Source organism: Scatophagus argus, chromosome 9 (assembly GCF_020382885.2).
Source record: "Scatophagus argus isolate fScaArg1 chromosome 9, fScaArg1.pri, whole genome shotgun sequence".
NCBI lineage: Eukaryota > Metazoa > Chordata > Actinopteri > Scatophagidae > Scatophagus > Scatophagus argus.
The window spans coordinates 7,738,013-7,762,814 of NC_058501.1; the positions used below are offsets into that span (position 1 = coordinate 7,738,013).

A 24,802-nucleotide genomic window follows, 5' to 3' on the forward strand; every position below is an offset into this window, starting at 1 on the left:
CCCTGACCACTTAGCCAGGGCTAAATGAACAGTTAGCAACATTTTACCTCCTGGCTCTCTCTTACAGCTCCCACATCAGCGCCTTCCCTCACCTTAACTTTTTCCACAAACACGTCCTTCTCAGGTCTGCTCATATAATCAACATCAGTGTTCGCTCCGCTCCAGATCACCAGCATCAGTCCAATAAATGGAAAAGCATGATTTATCACATGTGGTGTGTGTCGTTCTGTTGTATGCTGCCAAAAGCTTGTTTTGATATCAGAAAAGAGAGAAAATAGAAATGAGACTATGCTTGGCTTTCTTTATTTACTCTGGACATCTGTCTGTTCTTTATGCTGACGCCTACAACCCAACAAATGCTGTGTTTTCTTTTTTGTTTTTTTTTTAATCAATGTGTAGGATGGTTGCACCTATATTCATCTGCTGTGTTATTAGGCTTCAAGAAATACACACAAGTAAAAACAATAGAAAAAGCCTGTGCTTGAATTAATCTTTACCCCCGCGCTATAATTTAGGCGCAGAATGACTAATGTGCGAGTCATAAACAAATGAAGTCAGGTTTTGGGGAGCATTCGTCTTGCAGTGAGGGCCATGTTATTTTAGGGAGGGCGGCTGTCTTTAAGTCCTGATTGTGTCGCTTAATCCCCGTGGTATCTGTTTCATAGCGAGCAGCATGACACTCACCTGAACAAATAATGACTCCAAGCAGCATGTAGCATGTGTCTGAATCAATAATTCAAACTCATACATCTTCCTTACTGGAAGAAGGGGGGCAAAGGAGAATGAGAGGGAGGGAGGGAAAAGGGAGAAAGGAGGGAATTAAAGATGGGGAGGTGGGGAGAGGGAGAGATAGAAAAGAAAATATGTCCTGGCTTCCATATCAATCTATATGTTCCAAGAGGATGAATTTAAATGTGATATGGATGTCATCCTGTACAAGCTGAGAGGACATTTTAAGCTCACTTACCAGGAAGGATGGAGCAGCTTTAAAATGGCGCCTTTATCACCTGGCTCTAAGCTCAAATGCATATTTAAGCAGCCCTGTTTTCCTCTTGTGCTCATCAACCGACTTGGCAGAGACTTTATTTGACCAATAGATGTATGTCTGCATCTGCATTTCCTTCCGCTTACTTCCTTCCTCCCCATGGTATTTATAGAACAGCTCGTCGCCCATGCCACCGTGGGAGAAGTAAATAAGATGAGTGAAGAGATGCTATCTTTTATTGTAAGCATTATGCACAACACTCCTGCTTTATGAGCTAAACGGGCCATTGTTTATCACAGGGCGTAATCGCAAAGTCAGGCAGGCAGGCAGGCCTTGACGTGGGCACGCGGCATGCTGGAACGGAGGGGAAAATGAGAGAGTGAGTGAGAGAGAGAGAGAGAAAGAGAGAGAGAGAGAGAGAGAGAGAGAGAGAGAAGATGAGGGAGAGAGTGAGAGAGGCAGGAGGAGAGAAGATGGAGGAGTCAGGGCTGGCAGAGTTGACTATCAGTGGGGGTTTTGTAAGGATGAGAGGAGGGTTTGCGTCTGTTTTTATGGGATCAGATGGAGTGCTTTGATCTTGTCCCCGCATGTCAGATCCCGTCACGATCCACCGTCTCGCCCATACATATGCATACTGCCTCTAAACAGCCAGGCACCATGCAAAACACACCAAAGGTAGGAGGTAGAGGGAAGAGAGATGGAGAAAGAACGAGAGAGAGAGAGAGAGAGAGAGAGAGAGGGAGTGAGAGAGAGAGAGAGTGAGAGGGAGGTTGACTGATTTTGTGTATGCATGTGTAGTTATGCATGTGTATAAAGGAGGGAGAAAGGGGAAGAGAGAGTCTAGATAGAGAGAGAAAGAGAGGTCTGCCAATTTAAAATACTCAAGACTTGCTACCACACTTGCTCGCTAAAAAATAATTTTGCACACAAAACAACCACAATTAATTCAAAACAGCTGCCAAGTCATTTTAGATTCGACATGAGCCGAGAGCCTGAGAAAGTTCTGAAACTCTGAATTTGTTAGGGATGGTAAGTACACGTTCATGGCTGTGACTTCTAACTGTATGTAATGAAGCAAAGGGCTTAAGAAACTGCCTGTTCTGCTTTCAGGCCTACATACGTATAAATCTGTTGACAGTGGGAGAGGTGGATACACAACAACAAAAAAGCATTGGAATCAGGGCCTTTTCACTCAATACAGGTCTTCCTCAGGTGGAAGAAAAAAAACGTGAGGGAAATGAGATGTAACATATGATTAAATGTATGCTGGTGTCACACTTACTTCATTACATTCATATGTGCTTAATCGTAACACACAAGACCTTAATATGAAGTATAAGTTTGAGATATCTTGCACAATTTTATCATGCATATGTTCCATTTCCCTCATGCAGACATTTGCCTGAGGAGGACGATGGCACTTTTCTATTGTATTTATGTATAAGCATTTCTGAATGCTGACATCTTTGCATTTTTGTGTTTGATAACCACACACAAGTGAAAGCAAACCAAAAAAAGACAAGTGCTTTTAGCAAAAATATACATCGAAATATAATAAAAAGAAAGGAAATGTGAAGAACTATTAAATTGAATTAGTTAGTAGAATTATACATATAATGTGACACTGGCTTTTTCACTGGTTCACTGGTTTTTCACATTACTGTTGAGTTCTGACGAGCAGAGGCCACAGCAGGAAAAAACAATAATTTGAGCAAATTTGACTTCCAGTCATTGCATGTCTGCTTTTCTTTCTCCCGCATCTCTCCATTTCCTCCCTCACTATTTCCTCCTCCCTGTCTCTTTCCCTCTTGATCATGAAGCAAGGCGACATGATTGACACCCTGTGCAGATTTATTCAAAGACCCAGGTGGGCACCTTGCCTGTGTGCTGAGAGAGCTGCATGCCACTGCGTCTATACAGCCACTCATTACCATATCTATACTGTGGTGTGATCCTGTCATCAGTTCAGGCATATAGGGCTACTGTCAGAACATCACAGGCCACACTGGCCTTAATTGTGATATAAATCCCTTGGGAGAGACTTACTGCACCTCTAACAGGGCTTGGAAAAAAGACCTGACTCATTACCACACACTCACTGTCGCCCCCAAGTGGTGAGGTAGTGCTTGTTAAGGGGCCATCCTATACAGGATGTCAGAAGTGTAAACTTTAATCATGTGCTCTGAATAAAAACAAAGCAACAGTGTGATAAATAGAGGCTACTTTTGTAAGATAAAGTATTCAGATGTTTCCTCTGACCCCACAATTCACTGCATCAGACAAAAACTAAAAGCTGATGGCTTACAGGTTGAGCTGACACCTCTGTTCTTCCTGACTGCAAGTTTGATTTTGAGCTGTGGAGCATCACTCCAATCCAAGCACCATATACACAAACAGCATTTATCATTATTATTATTATTTTAAGTGACTGGATTAATTGTGTCGGGCTTTTTGGGCAGCTAAGGATTCCTTCCCTGGTTTTTCATGTTGTGCTGGCCGGTCGGTGAGAGAAAATAATCCGCCGATGCTCTCACACTGCAACACAAAGACAGAAAGCGAGAGAGAGGGAGGCCGACTCTCGCCTCAAGCCAAACTGACACAAACAGACAACTTCAAAGTGAAGACTGTTGTTTATTTGGTGAAGGGAAAAGGGGGGGAGGGAAAAAAAGGAGAGAAAATTTATCTGATATGCAACTGTCAGGAGAGCATTTTCACATGCAAAATAGCGAGTGAGTGAGAGAGATTACCTAGAGGGAGGAACATGACAGCATTCACTAGGGTCAGGATGGATCATCATCTTCAGCCCCCCCGCCCTGCCTTGCATCTCTCTTTCTCCCTCCGTCGCTCTATCTTTATCTCTCTCGCTCTCTGTTTCCCTCCCTCCTTCCTTCCTCTCCCTTTCCCTCTCATCCTGTTTTCAGACTCCATCACTCTGCACTTCGACAACCCGGCAGCTTAAATCCAGACTAAATTAGCTGAATGAAGATTAAATCATTTGGCCCTGAGCTCTCCAAGATATTGGGGAGAAGACTGAGTAAGCCTTAAATGGTGGCTGACTGGGTTCGGACCTATACATGTGTCTGAGGAGAGGCTCTTTCTTCAGTGGCAGTCAATTGAAACCTGATTAGAGAGGGGGGGTGCGGGGCAAAAAACTGGGAAAAGATTAAATTTCTAGGACAAGTGTTTCCTAAGTAAGGATGCAGGCTTCGTTATTTTTTGTTTGCCTGCACAATGTCGACCGACGACAGGCTTGTTCCCGGGGTAAGATATCGAAATGGGCAACATCGTCGCTCACAGTGATTAGGAGAAATGCTTTCGAAATGGCTGTAGTCAATGTGGTCTGTAGGTACTTAAATCAGTTTTCTGGATGGTGCTAGTTCAACAATCAAGTGAACACAGAAGCCACCTATGGCCTGCTGCAGTAGGAACGACTGTACAAGCTCTGCTGTAGAAAGAAGAGCAGAATCTCTCAGGAACGAGTCCTAGAATTTTCCCAACAGTAGGGCATTTTAAAGTGAAATATCTATTGAGTTATATCATGCTTGGGCCCACAGGAGTGTGTGGCCAGCATGTCACACAAAACAACAAGTAAAACCTCCATGAAGAGGCCACATGTGTCTGCAGAGTATTGTAGATGTACCTCCTCTGAGAGGACTGCCGCTGCTGCATATGACTGCAATATAAACAACGACACACAACAGAGATGCTGCTGCTGATTTATGTTTACCTTCAATCCCGGGAGAAAGAGGGGGAGGAGAGAGAGGAAAAAAAAAAGATAATGAAATAAATAATAAAAGACCAGGCCCATCAGATAAGCTCCTGCTTATCCCGCTGTAGGGCAAATACAAATTGTCAATTTAATGAACACGGTGGACGTGATGAAAGCGGGGTGAAGGAGCCTCCTGCCTGACAAACAATCAGGAAATGTTATCTTAATATTGTTGCGCTGTTATTCAGCCCATAACTTAGGGGGTGGGGAGAGGCCATGAGGAGAAGAAGTTGGCATGGAGAGGACAAGGAGGGGGGGGGCGGGGAGGCACAAAGGCCAGGTCCCTCTGTGGTGGCCCTGTTATTGCCTGTTTTTATTATGAGCCATAGCTCAATAGTCCCAAACACACTTTGAAGCACACAGACCTAAATTTGCGAAGCATGTGAACACACACATAAACACATTCTTGCACGCACACACGTACACAAAGACACACAAACATTCAATTACAAGAAGTATTTTAAAGCAAGAAAATGAAACAACATGATTCTGAACAAAACAACCCAAAATGAGTGTGCGCACATGCACAGGTGTGATGTCTTGATTCCAGACTCTGTTGATTTAAAAGCTTAATGGTTTTATGGATATCAGACCATTAATCAAAATATTTCTACCACAAAACTGCAAATCAGGGGCTCCCAAAAGCTTCCTGCTGAAATTAGCAGCCACTGAAAAGTACGGGAAATCTGATTTGTGTGACATGGTTTGGTCAAAGGCCTCTTCTCAGCCCTCTCACCCATCCTTTAAACTGCACTTTAAAAAGTGTCCAGATGCTTCACAGCTCAAAGGTTTTTTTTATGTAAGGCTTGAATTTAAAGCATCCCAATCTGAGCAGCAACCAAAATTAACTATTATCTCCATATTTATATATTGCCGGCACTAAATTGCGTCGGGAAGAATTACTATCAATATGAATATCTGCAACAATAACTCAGCCGCAGTGCTGAGGACAGGATGCTCTTTATCAGGCTTCTGATAGGCCTTAAATACAGCACAAGGCAGCCATATCAGAGCTTTTTCTCTCTAATATCAGCCCGCATTAGCACCTCGTAAATCAAATTACACTCCTAGAATTTCATTAGGCTCACCTGCCAGTGCTGCTGTGCTGCAGAAATATTTATGTTTTAATGCTGCGGTTATGTGCGCTCAGGTACACAAAAGAGAAGGAAGAGGGGCTAAGAGGGAAAAAAAAATTGGTGATAAACCTAATTATCTTTTAAGAATACAGAGAAAATGTGTCATAAATTGTGGCGATTCTGAGGAGAGCTGGCGTTTTCGAAGCCTATGGGGCTGAGAGTAGGGGGGACAAGTCTGCTCTGCTATTTACCATCTTTAACCGGGGCTAGACTCCCGCAATCTAATTAGCAGCTTCCCCAAATTCGCTCTAAACAGAAATCAAACAGGATGATGTATGACGCCGATCACCGGGCCCTCAACAACGAGCTAATCTGATAAAGGGAAAAGCAGGACTGCTAATAGTGCAAATACTTGTTCAAACTGGATGCAAATGTTATGATAGGAGTCTGTCTTTGTTATTTAATTACCTGAAAAGAATTTCACATTTCCATTTGTTCATCCGTTGTTGTTGTTTATTAGAATATATTATGTGCATCACAGGCATCTCTGGTAGCTTTTGCTGAATGTGAGTCGAGGACGGTGGATGTGAGAAGGGAATGCGGACATTCCGGTAATTTCTATCCCATCTGGAGCGGCTGGGTCTGGAGGGTGGGGTGTCTGGATATGGATTTTGATTAGACACAAATGACTGAGCCAGTGACCGAAACGACAGCCACTTAATAAAAGGTACAGTCTATACATCAAAGAGCATCTAGCTGTAAATCATTTGTCCCTGTAACGACGTGCATTCCCGACCCATTACCATGCTCCTAACAGGCCACTCATATTTACTCTCTGGGCCCCAGTATCATTTCAGAATAATGAGCTTTGTCCCTTATCTGATTAACAGGGGCCCTAGGTTCGTTTGTTCTTCTCCCCTCTCCTCCTCTCACTGAAATTAGGAAAGTGGCATATTGGTTTAGCTCCCAAATATTTAGCAAATTTGGTCCATGGTATGACTGGTAAAAGTTACAACACAGAGAGAGCTGTGGTGACTGCTGTTTTATGTTGTGTGTAATTGCTGTGTGTTGCAGCTGGAGTTAGTTCGACCAGGATCTTGTGTGTGTGTGTGTGTGTGTGTGTGTGTTGAGGGGGGAGTGTACTCCACTGGGCAGAAGTAAAAGACCAGGTCCATTCTCTCTCTTATTACTGAAATTGTAATTCAATGATCACCTTAGATCACACGCGTGCCATAAATCAGATAGGCTTGACAGAGGATGAAAAATTGTATTAATAATGTGAAACTTATTATACAGTCCCAAATGCTCCCTTGATAAATGACATTGTTTGGGCCTGACAATGATTGCATTTAAAACATTATTTCTGTTTTCTGCTGGTGTGTGTAAGTGTGTGTGTGTGGATGTGCGCGCGCACTGCTGGACACAGCAGCGATGGTTTTCTGGGTGGGGAAGACAGAGGTGGGGTTCCCGAGCTTCATAAAATATTCAAGATGTTTCCCACCCTTCCCTCTGGAGTCAGTGGGAAGGCGATGGCCGTGGCAGTAAGGGTATAAAGTCTCTGTGTTTGTGTGTTTATGTGTGTGTGGCCAGCACAAGTGAAATGGCTGTTGGCTCATTGCAGCACAAACACCCAAACTCCCAAACCACAGAAATCTTCAAGTCATAAAGCGGCGTACTTGCATTATTATTACAACGTATCCTAGTCTGATATTAGCGAGTGTGAAGGAACTGCGCTGGGCCAGTCATTTATGAACAAGTCTAATATAGCTTTCTTCTTTTCTTTTTGAAGAAGAGTTTATTTTTCTTCATAACTCAATTCATACAAGAATGCTAATATTAAAAAAAGCAAGCCTATAGCTGGTTTAAGTCAATGGAGACATGAAACTCAGCCTGAGAGTCAATGCGAATACCGTGTCTGCACTCTTCCTTTCTATGTGGTGTCATATCAGAAAAAGCTAGCAGGCAGGATTTCAGTACGAGTCCAGTCTGCACTCACTAACACTGAACTGCACCGGATGGGGCACAAAGCAGCAGAGAGAAAGGCTCTGGCACAGGTCCTATGTCTTTTCACAAGGGCAAACCCTTTATGTTGTAGCACAGTATTTTGCTAATGCTTTCTTGTTTTCAACAGCTACCTGTGTGGATAAAGTGTCCTTGCTTAGTGCATGAGCTGTCATGACAGATTCAGTGTCTGTGGCAAAGACTGAGGCAGCAGCCTCAACCTGCTTGCCAGTGCCGCTGGCATGGCACATCAAAACTGACAAGAGTAGAATGTTAAATTATCATACACCGATTCTGTTTTCAAGTAATGATCAGGGGATGTTTCTTCAGGACTTCAGCAGATCCAATACTTACAGCCAATACTCGTCACACTAGCCAAAATTTGTGGATCAGACATAGGAAAAAAACAAAAAGTTTCAATCTGATAAAAACTATTGATAAACTTGTTAGCAAAACCACTATGGTACACATACCCCCAGGAAAAAGCAACTGGCAAAATGTAAATGCAAATTTGTACAGCAACAAGCAAAAATAAGAAAAGTGTGTTGGAGCCACAAAAGCGATTGCATTATATGTAGAAAGGATCTCCAGATGACCTCAACGATTGGACAGACTATTTTTAACAGCCAAAAAAATCAGCAGTGTTGGCCTATATGAAACAAAAGAGCAGCTTTAAGTTGCTCTATGGGCTCATACAATGATCTGATCCCAATCACAATTTAAACACACAGATGAAAGTCACTTCAGTAATTTGATTGGTAGTTGAACAGTACAGTCTTCTTCTACTTATATCAGCTCAACAAAATCTGGTATCAGTGCAGCTGTGGGTTCAAGGAAAGTCTAATTAAGTTCCTAGACAGTTAGAGTCAGATCCCTGCACAGGGACATGGAGACCCAGACTGGTCTCTCCCTGTAGACTTGGTTTTCCTGGGCCGGTCCTGTCCATGTCCTCCACTCTACTCCACTCTCCTTCTACGCCTCCTCCTCCTCATCCCTGCAAATGACCATGATGAGAGGCCATTCATCTCACTCCTTCGGCCACCACAATGAAATAAATCAAGAATTTTCCCCCCAAATATAACAATATTTGTATTTGGGGTGGGGCAGACGTAATTGATGACTGCAGCCGTGCTAATTAAAAACGGCGGAGGTTTCATTAATCTTGGTCATTGGGTGGGTGGGTGGGTGGGGTGATAGTACGGTAGCTGCTACAGTGTTGGCCGGACAGGAGGACAGGGCCGCCTCCATCGTCCTCATTGCTCAGGTGATTTGGGCTATTGTCGAGCATATTAGCACGATGAGGTTAATGTGAAATGGCCATTAATAATCACAACAAAAGTCTTCACAAACTGTCTCTCTGTCTCTGGCCCTCTACCAAAATGCAGCTTCAGGAAGTAAACAAGACAATACGATGAACAATCACATGTGTGTACTGCCATGTCCTGGCTGGAGAAGTTAATTGCTTTTCTGACTTGCTTTGTAGCAACTGCTGTTTTTCTTTTCTCTATGTCCTCACATATGCACCCAGATGTAAGTTGCTTTGGAGAATTAATCACCAGTCACAGCTTTTGCTCCTTTGCCTGTGTTTGTGTAGTCAAAACTATCAGGCTACAGAGGACCGGAGTGTCACGGACTCTTCTGCGGAAGACAAAATGTGAGCAACAAGGTTTCACATGCGTGGGATTGTTAACCACTTACAATGGCAAATTCATGATTCTCACGATCTGTTTTTGAGTGTTTTATTGAGTTTCTTTGCTAAATGTGATGTGCAGATTGACCCTGAAGGCATCAATAGCACAAGCACATACTTTAACGTCATTTAGCTTAGTATAGCTTATGTATATTATGATTGCTTTTACTGTAATATTTTATATTATCAGTGCATTTCCTTACAAAACACACTGCACCTTGGAAGTTGTTTAGTTTGATTTGAATAAACAGGCAGACAAATTATAAATTACAAAATCTAGAGATTATCATTCTGCATGTGGTCAATAAGCATGTCCTTCTCTAACAACAGAAGTGCAACAGGACAAGATAAGGGAAAGTTTGCTAATCAACGAAAAAAAAAAACACAAAAATACTCAACAGCATCACAAGTGAGAATCTACTTGACAGCAAAAACAGGAACAGGCCATGAAGTTGATAAAACAGAATCATATTGTTACTGTGGTGCCATTACAGCGCGGACAATTTACTAAGTAGCACCTATGAACGGTGCAGATGGATATCATCATCACTCCGTAATGGCTTCTACATGTTAATTCACAACTTTGGGCTTCTCTGCAACAGAATAATGGCTAGCCTGCATCTGGTAGAGGCAGTGTGTAGGGCAGCATATGAAGCACAGAGAGAAACGAAGAGAGAGAAAGAGAAAGAGAGAGAGAGAGAGAGAGAGAGAGAGAGAGAGAGAGAGAGAGAGATGGGTGGGTGGGTGCGGTGGAAGCTGTAGCATATGGTGCCACAGTGCCATAAACAAGCTTTATGAAAAGACTGGGGACGTTTATTTAATCATGGAATACCTGAGGAATCGCAATGAGACACACACATTGCCCCATTATTGTTAGCCCATAAATTTAACTGCTTTACCAGAACGACGAAGAACCTGATACAGCTACCAAAGACAACACAGGGAAGCAGGTGTTTTTATGTATGTGTTTGTGAAGTGCACTGTGTCGTATTTACGGTAAAGTGTGTGTGTGTGTGTGTGTGTGTGTGTGTGTGTGTGTGTGGTGTAACAGATGAACAGCCATAACTGCTACACAGAGTACAAAACAATACACTCAGAAAAGTATCTGGCGGGGAAAGCAGAGACACAGATATGTCCTCAGTTTCTGTTGAGTCTACTGTATTACTCCCTTCCTCTAACTTCTAGCAGTTTCTTTGCAGGAATAAACATTCATATTTCCACCTGTCATTGAGCTCATTTTCTCCAAAGTGGACCTTTGCATCCTATGAAAAGAATTAAAACATTCATTATTGTTTTGACCTCCCAGATCAAACAAAAAGCATAGCAGAAAATAACAAGGTAGGTCTAAAAGCCCCCTGAGGAAATGCATTTCTCATTTGTACTGAGTTGAAACAGCAGTGGACATCCAAACAGAGCTCTGCATTGCACTTGCATCATGTCAAACTCATGCTCACACTCACACACTGTGCTTGCACACAGACACGGACATGTGTAGACATATGCACAAATATCACCATGTTTGCCACACATACGCAACATAGGACTGCGTAACACACAAATACACATACATGTACTTGAAAGTTAAAAATACAGAACAAAAAACTGGTCTTGCACACACAAAAACAATTGGACTGCATGCACACGTGTGCATGCGTACGTGTATACACACACACACATGCACACACACAGCTCTGGGTCAGGGGGACAGCGGTAGCTCAGAGCCAGCTGTGACCTGCCGGTCCAGGTGCTCAGGAAAACCGCTGTTAACGGCCACGATTGATGATCTAATCAAACTGTCACCACAGCGATCCGCTGCAGGGGGAGGGGACGTTGAGATGGCGTAGGGGTGTGCGTGTGTTGGGGGAGTAAGTGGGAGTGGGGTGAGAGCAGGTGGGGGGAATATCCAGGAGGCCTTGTGCATGCTTACCGTTAGCCCAAATTGAGAGTGACAGTCTCAATAGTGAAAAGGCCTCTTTTTTCCCTCTCTAAGTAATGGAGGAAACAACTCCAGCAGTCTTCCGGAGGATGTCGCATAATCAAGGAACCCCCCCCACCAACCCCCGGCCTTCTGTAACGTCTCGGCACAAGCAGTGTCGGGGGTGGCTGCAGACTTTGGACATGGGGAGATGATGTGGTACAGTGCTGAACTAACAGCTATACAGAGCTGTGCTACAACTGACGACTGGCCTCAGAGTCACAGGGTTTAATATCTACACTACACTGTACCTGAGGAGATGACTGTGTCAGAAGTGACACCTACAATCACTATAGGCAATGTTTTACATTGTCCAAATGTATTTCCAGTGAATTATACCGCAGTGGGCAGAGACTGTTCTTCATTTTGCTGGAGACTCCTTGGAGGCCCCTAAAGGACCCCTACAGCCCGCTCAAGACTGTCTGCCGCACCAGCCCAGACCCTGCTTTGGGAATTACTGTCCTAAACTATGATGGATAAACCTTATATGATGTCCAACACATGAAGCTGCACACACACAGCCCATGCAGGCACATGAGATACCAGAACATACAGATGTGCTTGCTGTACATCACATGTATAACTTTTCATTTACAAATAATAGTTGGAGGGAGTGGTTTGTACCAGAAAGATTGGAGTACCATAGGGTTTCCTTGAGGGGACACTAGGGGGGGCTCCATAAAATAAGGAATAGCATTAATTTCACTACCATGTATTTTACCAAAAATTATCCCAAATTAGAACAGATGAGTGTATGAGTTTCTCTCTAGCGTCTCATGTATAACAAACTTTGGAGGAGATTTAAATATTTTATTATTACTCTTAAAGACATTACATCTGATCTGATGTAATGTGTAAACCGCTGAAAATCTCCTCTAGTATTTACTTCATGAAACATTAACACAATCTCGTAATGCAGAAAATATGAATGTTTAGTAGAGCTTTCTTAATAAAAAAGTGAGTCATGTCATAATTTCGACATGTATTCAATTTCAGTGAAGATGTTTTGTCTAGAAAATAAATATTTTAATGATAATCTTATGTGATCTCAGGTGAGTGAGTGAGAGAGTTTCACATTGTATATCCATGAAATAAAAAATAGATGGTGTCAAAGTGTATATTTATAGATACTTGTGCTATTAGTTTCAGAAGACAGTCCTTAAAGAAACAAATGATACCGTACGGAAAATACTTCTCAATCTCTCTTGAGTTCTACAGCATATTAGCAATGCAGCGTAGCCACATGGGAAAATATGATAATACTTCCACATAAAATAAAATGAATTAAGCTGTTCTATATTTAGCTGAAAAGAGAAAAGTTCAGGAAGTGTTGTCCAACTTAATAGTGGCCTTGTTGATCGCTGCCTGTTCTGTGTGTGTGTTAATCACCTTCCCCAGGATATATCCACGACTGCCGCTTGCCCGTCCAGCTCGCATTAATTTAATCGCTGCTCAGCTAATTCATTGATTAATTGGCTCATTAGTGATGCCTGGCAACATCCATTTCTGCCATGACGGTCTGATGTTTCAATAGAAAAGAAAAACAGGCTGGCAACAGCCCAGTTTTTCCACAGTCCCACTGTGCATAATGTCCAACCACTGTCAACAGTTAGCCACACAATTGTGTCACTGTATAACAGCCTGGTTTTGTGCCACAGGATGTGAAATGAATGTGAAGGTGAACCGTGCACATTCTCATTCTTGTCTTGTTGAGTAATGTCACTTGGGTTTCAACAGTGGGTGACATCATTCTCAGGGAAAGAAAAACTTCAAAAGCTGGAGGGACTGTTGGAGCTGCACTACGGAGATGAGGTAGACGCTGTTATGAGAAGACAAACTACTGCTGCCGATTTATTCCACAAGTCAAGGTCATGTTGCTCTGACATGACGAGTGGCTTCCAACGCTGGGACGAGCTGTCGACTGCTAACTAACATTATTATTAGTAATAGGAGCCGATAGGTCCCTGCTGCACCCTGCATCAACGGGCTGGAGGTTAGAGTGAAGAACAACAACACGCAGCCTCCATTGGAGCGCTGATGTGACATCACTGACCAAAAGACACAGCCATAAAGAGGCGTACATGTGACCTCTGACTTCTCATCTCCAGGACACAGGCTCAGATTTATAATTGGCATTTGCCACAGTTGCTGCTGCCAGGCCATAGTAGCACTGTGCTTTAACTAATGATGAGTAAGACCACAGGGGTGGACATTTAAGCATTAAAGTGTGTCAGCTTTTCAGAGAACCAACAAGCTTCCCTCACAGCCCCCTACCCACAAACACACACACTCCCACAATTCTGCACCATATGCCCATGACAAGTGCATAAAAATCGTTCCCAAGCGATAGCACAGGCCAACCCATAAAAACTTAATGCACCTAATTTTCCAGTAATCAAACTTTTATAGACTGCAATGGCTTTTAAACTAACAAATTTTAATTATCGCTTAATTTTAACAGCAATATTAACGCGATCTCTCATTCTGCGAGTGTTCATTCCCCATGAAATATTGAGTAGGGTAAACAGTGAGGCGCTGTCCGCTGGCTCCTGCTCAAACAAGCAGCCAGCAAACACAAAGGTGAGCTTGGGGTCGCTGGGGCCTTGCCAGCGCCACACCTCGACTGTGTGAGCTGCACAGACCTCTGGGAAAGGGGTCTTCGTGAGTGCAAGCACACAAAATCGGACCGCTAATGTTGCACTGTGATCACTACATGGCACTGATCAATGGTGTTTGCTGGTCAGCGGTTACAGTGAACAGACCCTGGTTTAGTCCATGTTGTTGCAGCAGGTTTGTTATTGTACTTATTCAAGCTTGCTTGTAATACGGACAAGAAAATCTGGTTTTCTTTCTCTTTCTCAAGGATATAAGGATGTGTGAACGTATCCTTGAATACTTTCAACTGAATATTTTCATGCAACCTTTTCTGTGCTTCACTGTGCTGCTAATCACATCCCTGCTTACAGTACCAGCAGCACGGGATGTTACTGACTGCTGCCCTTGGGTGGCTGAAAACTAGGCCTTACCACCCAACACCAAGCCAGAGAGACAAAGTGCTGACACAGGCAGATAAGGGAAGGAAGAAAGAGAAAGATTAAAGAGCAGATTCATTATCAATAATTAAGGGAAAGGATTTATTCTAATGAATTAGGGGTTGTCTTTATCTACTCTTTATCTCCCTATCACACTGCTAACTCTCTCTGTCTCTCTCTCTCTCTCACACACACACACACACTGGCTCGTGGTTTTTGTGTGACTTGACCCCTGCCTGCTCCGTGTGGTCCATATTGCCACCATGCTGGCTCCAAGCAGGGCTCTTCCGCCCCTGCTCCACCCGTCAAGCCTGGACAGTCCCAGCCCTCGGTGCAGGGGCAATATGGCCGCGCTGCACGGCATGCTGGGACGCGGCAGCAAGCCCAGAGCCCGGCACTGCAAAACCAGATGCCCGCTCAGCCGTGCTCGGCCCCTGGCACAGCGACATGACCGACTGCAGCAATGTATATATGGTATATCAATTCTGCCATGCGGCCATGCAGAAATAAATGTGATGCACAATGTAAACCTGGATTTGACTGGAATATTGCTTTACTGAGGTTTTTTTTGGTTTGTTTTTTTTTTTTATTAAACATATTATTTCTGATTTGATATGTATGTATTTACTGCAGAATTTTCCTGCCATGTCAAATCTCCTGGAGAAAACCTGGAGAAAACAATGACTAAATGTGAAACTGAACCAATACAATGAATGGTATTTGTATATGAACAATAAATAAAGATACAATTCATTTACATGAACTTTGCATATTTATTATTGGCACCTTTAATCCAATATGAGAATCTTCTTTCAAAAACTGGTCATCCTTTACAATCCTCTTGCTGCAGTCAAGTAATAACGGATGCTCTGAATATCCCTGTCTTCATTTTGTGAGTCATCACACCTGCGCTGCATGCATCATGATAGCTATTTCTGGATCTGTGTTCATGCCTTTTCACCTGCTTTTTTATTTTTTCTTTCTGAGGGATTTTAGCACCCGCTTACTTGGCTCAGACATACAGTAATGCTGTAGAACAACCAGAAACTGCACTGCGAAACTGTGAGCAGATTTTAGCAATTAAACATCTTTGAAACACTGAAAACATTCTCTCCAGCTGCTTGTATCATGCTTCTTCTCCCCCTACTTAAACAAATACATCTTTCTTCTGGGTTGTCAGCACTCCTGTTTCAAGAGCGATGAGTGTATTAGCACAAGGAGTTTATTATTACAAGCATGAAAATGGCAGCCGTTTTAACAATTACCTATGAAAACAGGTATGGAGACAGGTCAGTTGTCTTTTGGCGCCCTGTTTTTAAAGAACTAATTACGAGCAATTGAGGCAAGGTCGCTGCTGTCAATCACACTCTCAAGCCACTCCCTTGTTACTGAAGTTGGTTTAGGTGCCTGCAGACTCACTGTAATTTCACTGTGTTGAAATAAAAATCTAACTACGTGGTAAAATACATTATGTTTTGATAAAGATAAGAGGAGAATACATTTTACAATGACACTGACACACATATGCAAAGCTTTCCTAAATGTAATTTCAAACAAATCAGTATTTGCCATGTAATAAAGCATTTTGGGTTGTGATTCAAAATAAGTGACAGACAATTTACTGTTCCTCAGGGACAGTCTTTCCTTGCTGTAGATAATACCACACACATTCAAAACTGATGGCGATATCCTTTTTTTGTTTTTTGCAATTAACACTTGTATTGTACTGTATTGTTCTCCTGGGGAAGAGGGAAATGTGGAACACTTGATCAAAATCAATAAAATCAAACTAGTGGGAATACATGTACAGATTCTGCAGACTGTAACTAACCATTTTCCCACCAGGCTGACTCAGACTGTGCATCCATTAACTAAAAAAGGTAGATTATATATTCAGATGAAAATGCATTGAGGAAAGGGGATAGTTCAACTCAGAATGACATTACAAGTGGCTGATAACAAAAGTGACAACTTCTTATTATAATTCTGAGCTGTAATGCAAGATATTGCAATAAAAACCTTTAGGATATTACTCAAAGCCATTACAAGCACACACCACACAGCCAGGTTTGTGCGAGCCTGAGAGGACATCTGCCCTCATAAGTGTACATATGTGAGAAAGCACACACATGCAGGCAGACAAAAGGACAAAAAGCCCTCATCTCCGCTCAGTGCCTGCAGTGAGGAGTGGTGGTGTGACTGAGACGAAGACCCAGTTGTGTCACTTTATAACAGTTCATCTCTCTCTCTCTCTCGCTCTCTCACAAAACCTGTCAGATAGTTGGACTCTGTCATGGCACCCATCCTTCCTTCTGTTCCCCTTCCTCTTTTTCCACTATGAAATTATACCGATATGAATATGAGGCTAATATTAGCCTTTTATTTAAAGTCAGGTCTGACTATTTTTTCCATCACTGCCCACAACACTCTAGTGGGAACTGATTGTGGTAAGACATTGTGATAAGACATTGTGATTGGATTGCATAAAGGTATGGAAAATACATTTAATGTGTAAATAAATTGGATGTTTTTTTTCATGGTCTTCCTGTGTTTGTGGGGCTTTTGCTCAGCACTAAAATACATGCATGGTAAGATGAACGTAAACGCCGCCTGACAAGAAAATTTGCATGTTTGAATTGAAATGAACTTGCTTTATTTGTTTCAGTGTGTATAGGCCGGCTAGCTGAAATATTTGTGTACCGCCATGTGTTCGGCCAACAAAACTGATGCCTTTTGCTTTACTTTCAAATACATTATGTGTTCTCCTAGGGATTAGCCTCTGGGTGTTGGGCTAAGGCTGCTCACTGCCCTTTACTACTTAGAAAGGTCAAACGGGGACAGATTTCCCCATGTGAATTAACACATTTTATTTAAACTGACCAAAATAGAATCTTGATACCAAAAATCATTAACACTATCAGACTTTAAAATCATAAGCCTGTGGGACTCACCGATGTCCACCCAAAATAACTTGGTGTTTGAGGCCCCAGACGGATTTGGCAAAGAGAAGCCTGGCGTTACCTGCAGCTAGTCAGGTCTCTTCCTCCTCATGCTTCTCCTCCTCTCTTCCTTTGACTAACAGAACTCCCCAGTGTTCTAAAAATATCAGGTGAACGGGGCCGTAGAGATGGTGATGAAACTGCCTCTCTGACACTGTCCCACTGCAATCCATCTCTCCACCGCCTGCCAGCCAGCATATGTTTGCAATTGGCTCCCCCCAACAACCCCCATTGCCTCTCAACCCATCCCCTCCCTCACTGGTCCCCAGTTGCCGGTTCAGACTCCCCCACTCCCCCACCGACACACAAACACACACATGTAGAGACACACACTTAGAGAAAGACACACACACAAGTTTCCCCATCCTTTCCCTCTCCCTGTCTCTCTTCCTCCCTCAGCTCCCGTCCTAGTCTCCAGGTCTGGGCTTTCAAAACCAGTGTAGTTATCAATCTTTGAGCCAGTGCTGTCATGTTGGACCAAAACCACTTACACACACACACACACACACACACACACACTTCCTAGCTTTTCTTCATTTCTTTGCTCCTTTCATTCTTTCTTCCTTCTCTTCTCTCTGCCTCTCTTTGTCATCCAACTTCTCTCTTTCTCTCTATTTCTCCTCCGTCTCCTCTGTCCTCTGCCTCCTCCCTTACACTTGCCCAAATTTGTTCCACTTAATAAGCCCTCCCCAATGACCTTGTGCTAATTAAGCTGCACTGTGTTGGAAATATGATGGTTAATTAATGATGAGATAAATTCTGTCTGCAGGACTGTCAGAAAAATGATGACACCGTGTTTTACAGGTTTAAATAGAACAAACCTTGTGGCTGTCCTCCCTCTGAGTGTGCATGCAAGCGAGTGTGTGAGCATGTGTGTGTACGGTATGTGTTTAAGTGTGCATAAATGAGTGCAACAGAAACGAAACAAGAAATGAAAAAAATGATCTTCTTCTGATGACAGGAATGAGAGTATGTTTGTGTGCATGAACAGAACTATTCAAGTTTACATGAGTGTTTGGCATGATGCTGTGTAGCATAATGTTTTCTAACTGAACAGAGTAACTGGAGTTGTACTGACCAAAACCACATACAGAGCTTAACACTGTCAGGTAAAGCACGGCCCTGTCCTGCATGACCTTGACAGTGTTACCACCTCATGTTTCTAAAAGTAATGAGCACAAAAGGTCTTTGGGAAACAGTATAAGATGGAAATTCTTTACCGGCTGGTGGATTCAGTCCAGAAGAGATATGCTACATGTCTAAGCAGTTCCAACTGAAATCGGTAAAACACAACTTCTCAGATGAGCTTCCTTCCCAAATTAGCAAAGACACACTTGTATGCCAGACATTAATCCGCCGGCTGAACGGCTGACAGTGAAAGCACAAATGGCTGGGTTGATCATGGTCAGCGACTGCCTCCTCTCACAGATGCCATGTAGCCTGTTCTTTATGTGGAAGTTATTCAGTTTTAGTTTATATTAAGTTATTCAAACTTGGAATTCATGAAGTTTTATATTGTAATCAGACGAAATACATCACGAAATAAAAGTCTGAGACATGTGCAAGTGTACAAGTGGATTTGAGGCAAGGAAGCACATATGGTGAGTACAAAGCACAGGTCGGCTAGCAAAGGATGAGTGGCGCAGTGCAGGCTAACAGCAGTCTTTAGCGGCCCGCTGAAGGCACGCCGTTAATTATGCAAACATGAGGATTTAATGAAGAAGAATAAAAGTTTAATTGATTTCATGCAGCAGAGGTTTGTGGATCTGAATTATTGTTTGAGCAGCAGGTAAAAGGACAGCCCATATGTGTGGTTGTAGGTATTGCAGGTGAAAAGACATTGGGCCGTCTATTAAAACTTTATTTTGTAAGCAGTTCAGTAAAGTCTTTCACATAAATCAAAGGGTTACTACTATGCACGTTTGCAAATGAGATGCCACCACAGCTGTCCAAGTGGACATGTGCCGATTTGACAGTGGTAGCATAGATGTCGGACTGAGAGGTCACTGGTTCAAGTCCCTGCGCAGTCTGTGGCTTCACTGGGTAGGTCACACATGCGAAAGATGTGGATGAAACAGAAACTTAAAGCAGTTGAGAAGATGGGGATTTGTTTCCATCTAATCCAGATGAACAGCTGACAGTAAGAATTTATTTGATAATGTCTGAGAGATGGAGAGGCATCTGGTTGGCTGCTTACTTCAATATCTGAAGCCACTTGTCATATCTAATACCACACGTTGTCAAAAGTATCAATTTGGTTGCGTAGTAATGAAAAAGCGGGTCTGTTTCTATTTTAGCAGCTCGCTTGACAGATTGAGAGGTGTTTAACGTCTCGTTTTGGCTTGTCAGTGCAGGGAGGGGTTGGGGGCTTCACAACTTCATCTCCTCATCTTTCTTTTTCTCACGCGTATACAACGCACACACACTGACAGCAGGGCTCTGCTTCTGATAGACAGGGCCAAGCGGGAGACATTACGCATACACAGAAAACACACACTCCCATACACAGACAAAAACTGTAAAAGAAACATCATTCATCCTTAATTCAAGAGGGAGAGCAGAAAGTAAGATGAGGGAGGCAGCCAGATAAAGTTTGACAGAAAAAAGGGATGTGAGTAAGAGACAGAGACAGATGGAATGAGTGAAAGCCATTTAACTCATTAGGGAAAGGGAGGATCTCAGGTTATATTTAACTTGAAATTTATGTGTAATTAGTGGGGACTTTTTGCTTAAAAGCTTAGAGGCCTCCATAGGGGTTGCAGGAGTCATCTTCCAAAACCTAGAACTAATTGCCTGCTGTATCTCTCAATTTAGCCTTTTTAAAACAAGTAAAAATACTCGACAGTCAGGACACAGAATAGAGAGACATGACTGAAATGTGCTACTGAATGCAGGTGGAAGCGTTAAACGTACCTCTCTTTACGCTGTCCAATTCCATGTTTTCCCAGCAGGTGTGTGCTGAGGTGTTTCTTCATCACAAAGGCCCATCTACAAAACACACACACAACATAGGTTAATCAAAGCTACAATACGATATGGAAATCTGTGCTTGAGCTTATCTGACCAGTACGAGCTCATATCATCACACTGTCTGTTGTTTATTTCAGGCAAATGTGAACCATGAATGCGTCACTACAGTTCATGTGTACCAGAAAAAATCTTTCTAGGATTATAACAGAAGAGGGATGATAATAAGATGTGAAAACAATGGAAGTCTATCTGTCCAATTGTGTGTACTGAAATGAACTAGAATTCTTGAAGCAAGATTGGTGGACATAAGCACATTTTCTATTTGTCACTGTTTCCAACATTAAGCTGTAAAAGAGAAAGATGCTGCGTCTTTGTTTTGGTTATTCCCCCTCCTTTCACTTTTTTGTGTCACTTTTGGAACATGTCCCTGTGGCAGACACATCCAAACACTAACCCATCCTTCTCTTGCATTCCTAGACACTGGGAAACCCAATGTGGCACGGAGTTTTAAATATAATCTGTCGCAAACAGGTTTTTGCTTGGTACAACTATTGTTCTATTAATAGATGACAGTGTAGCAAAACAGACATAAATTCATATACAAACTTTACACCACAAGAAGAGTATAAAATTTAGGAACATTTGTTTCATAGGCGTCTTTTCAGTCAGACAGGAGAATGAGAACCTATGCAAAGAGCTCCACATGTTGTATATCAGTGTGTCAAACAAATACGTACACACGTGCGAGGAGTCAAACGCACATGTATCTAAAGAACAGACAGTTGCAGGCACACACAGGAATACTAGGGCACCATAACTCGACAGTGACCACAACGTCCTGACTTTGTCGAGGGCCCTGAGTTTACCGTGTCTCCCAAACAGCATATGAAAACATAATGAACGGATGACAGAACTAACTACTCTGACATCCAGGCTGCTTCACCAGTGTTTTCATCCTCTGGCCTTTTCATTTAGCACCCATCACTTCCCATTATTGTGCGAATGAGAGACAATGACCACATCTGAGAGCTGAGGATGGAGTTACATGAAAGAGGCCGAGGGAGTTAACTGACAGTCATGTGGTTGGCACCGTCACTGCACGCACTCAGGTTCCTCCTCTGAGTTGCTCCACCCGGGTCTTCTTTTCTGGAGATTTATTTTTTTTTTTTTAAATCTCCCAATTAGCTCATTATTCTGTTTTCTCTCTGGCCAAAGCTTGTTTGCGCCTTTCTGAGGCTTTCCTTCTAACTTTAGGAGTCAGTCTTTCATGAAGCATAATTATTTCACCATTTATGACGCTGTGTCAGCAGACTGGATGCATACACGCACACACACACACACACACACACACACACACACACGCACGTCTGTGTCCTCCATTCCATCGTGGCCTCCAGAGTCCTGTCCATCATGGAGGCCCCTGAGGCTGCCGCTAACTAAGACCACCATATAAATATTCAAACATGTTCCACAGTTTTGCCTCGCGATCATCACTCTACATTTTCTCAATCCTCTCTAATTCAATCCATCCAGCCGTCCAGAATGTTGCCTTGGAGTTAAACTGGAAGTGAGCGTATGACTAAATCTTGTATACTCCAATCAGGGAGAATGGCAAGATCAAAATGCTGAGCTTCTCTTGCCCACTGGAAGTGCCTCTGACTGACGGCATCATCTATAAATAAACAAACAGCATAATTAAGATATTTTTGAGAGGGTGGGGGTAAAAGAATTAATCAATATATGTGAGAGAAAAGCACGGCTTTCGAACACTTCACGCATGCTTGTTTAAGCCGTCGTGTTTAGACGTGAGAAAAAAAAGAGCTTGCAAACATTTCTGTTAATTATGTATTACAGCTGTCCTTCATAAACCTAATTACAGAGTGCTGAAAGGCAACAGGGGCAATTTGCATATGCGCATGAAAGACAAGACATATGCAAAATATGATTTTAATTAGCATTCTTTGATAGCAAGGGGTACAAATCAAACTGGCATGTTGTGAGATTCTCATCTCGCCCATTTTTTACAGGATTATTCTCAGAGTGGCACGAGTGCGAGATGGGTAATGCCCTGTGGAGGCACCTGGCACACAGGCTGCACACAAACACACACATGCATGTACACACACATGAACACATACACATAAATGGGTGTTAATAGTCCCAGAAATGCACAACCGCAAATAACCATGCACAAATGAAAAAATACAAGAACTCATTATGCACACAAATGGTGATGGCGACACGTTCACAATTAGCTATTCACCATATGATTATCTAATGCAGCCAAACTGCTATTCCTGATAATGATGAGATAAAATACAGGCATGCACAAATTTAGACAGTATATACCAGTATGAACTCAGACGAACGACAATCCTTACTCACAAAAACAGACATCCACAAGTAACCCATCTCTCATGCAGACACACACACACACCAACACACAGAAATATCCCATATCTAAATGTTAAAGGGGCAAATCCATTTGTTTAAGGCAGTGTGTAATCAGCCCCCTGCCCTTGGTGTGTGTGCATCTTCTGCCATCCAGGTCAAGGCCTCAGCTTGTCGTCCTGCTGCCTTGGGCTGCATCATCAGCCTGAACCATCAGCCTTGATGGTTATTGTAACAAAGGGATACTTTAATATGCCATTCATCCATATCAATTCTCTTCCCCCCCATGAATTGAACTAATAAGGCTGTGCCTCTGCCCTCCGGGGAGGCTCATAATATCCATTGCAGATATGGAAAAAAAAAAGAAAAGAAAGACGGAGGCTCTGGTGTTTCACGTTCGACTTTCCCTTCAGACTAATCGGCGCGCCACAGCTCGTTAGGTCCGTGACGTGCCGGAGCTTTACCGATAAGCAGGGGAGACACGGCTCAATTACCCACAGTTACAATCTTTCTCTCTCTCTTCCCTCCTCCAGCCCGATGATGAAGAGATAACATGTCAATATTTGATACAAACAACTTCATTTGCCTAATGGTGTTCCTGGATAGGCCCATCTACAGGTCCGGAAGGGATGGGAGATCTAAGAAAAGGCCTGGAGCAACACTCGGCTTACCATAGCCCACTACCCCTCAAATCATGCACACCCATTCCTGAGAGCTGTGCACGAGGCATGCTGGGAGAGAGCCGGGTCAGACATGACATACTTTGCCAACTTTTCTTGAGTTACTTTCAGCTACTTTCTTCAGGTTTCGACAATCATCTTTGAAAGATAGAAGAGGACCCTTAATTCTGACACCAACCAAGGTTATTACGACAGCCAAATCTTCAACTTCAATACCGTACGAGTAGAAAAAAAGTGGCACGACATACTCTTTTTATACCAAGGCAAAAAGAAAAAAAAAACATCCAGAAGTTCCTGCTGCCTGATGTGCACTGCCACAATGTAAGTACACACAGAACACAGAAAAAGCAATATAAAAAAAATAACCTGAAATTTCTATGTTGTAACTGGTTAAAAGGTAACAGAAAAACAATTAGGAGAAAGCTATCACATGCAGGAACTGCTCAAGCCTCACCAGGTGAATCTGCTGAAACCTGGTGAAGAAGAAGGCTTCCATGAGGGAGAGATGAAAAGGGGGAGGTGGCAATGTGCTCTGAAGTTATGGGACTATGCTTCAGCTCTTTTTGAGGAGAAGCACACACATGCACACGCACACTCTCTCCGGTGGTCCGCTGGGCCCCAAAGAAATGAGCGTGTGCGGACTCATCCAGCCTCCTGTGCCAGTCCTAATGATGGCCTCCACCTGCTGCTTTAATGTCACAGCTGGATCGCCCTCCATCCCTCACTGACTCTGACTACCATCAGCAGCAGGTAGCTCCCCTTTGCACCCTCCTCCCTCCGTCTCCTATGCCATCTTTCACTCCCCTCATCTCTGTTTCCTTCAATCTTGTTTCTCCCTCCACTCATATCAATGTTACCACCTCCCATCCATCTCTCTAGTCACGCTTATTTTTATATTGCCTTTTTGTAAGTCTTACATCTCTTTACCATACTTGTCTTGACCTCTTCTGCCTTATTTCTGTCCACCAACCCTGTCTTAAGTGACCGAAAGAAACAACAGGATTTATGGGAAATGGGGTCTCAATTTAGAACAACTTGCATGAAAAGTGCAATTAGTGTATCAGTCACACGTTCACATTTTTTTTCAAAGGCATCACAACTAAGTGACATAAATCTATTGACATAAAAAAACGTGTCACATACATTAGCACATTTAATATTTAAGGATACAGCATTCGCAGACTATATATATCACTTAAGGTGGAGACACATTGTAATAAAAAGAACATTAAAA

The 24,802-nt window shown here is 42.8% G+C and overlaps 1 protein-coding gene across 1 annotated transcript in view; it reads right to left on the minus strand.

Annotated features, from left to right (window-relative positions):
* znf407 (zinc finger protein 407) overlaps positions 1-24,802 on the minus strand; it is a 139,578-nt gene that overhangs the window by 56,655 nt on the left and 58,121 nt on the right. The window contains exon 5 of the mRNA XM_046398383.1: positions 20,441-20,515. Coding sequence (XP_046254339.1) covers positions 20,441-20,515 — 75 coding nt within the window. The remainder of the gene's footprint in view (positions 1-20,440; positions 20,516-24,802) is intronic.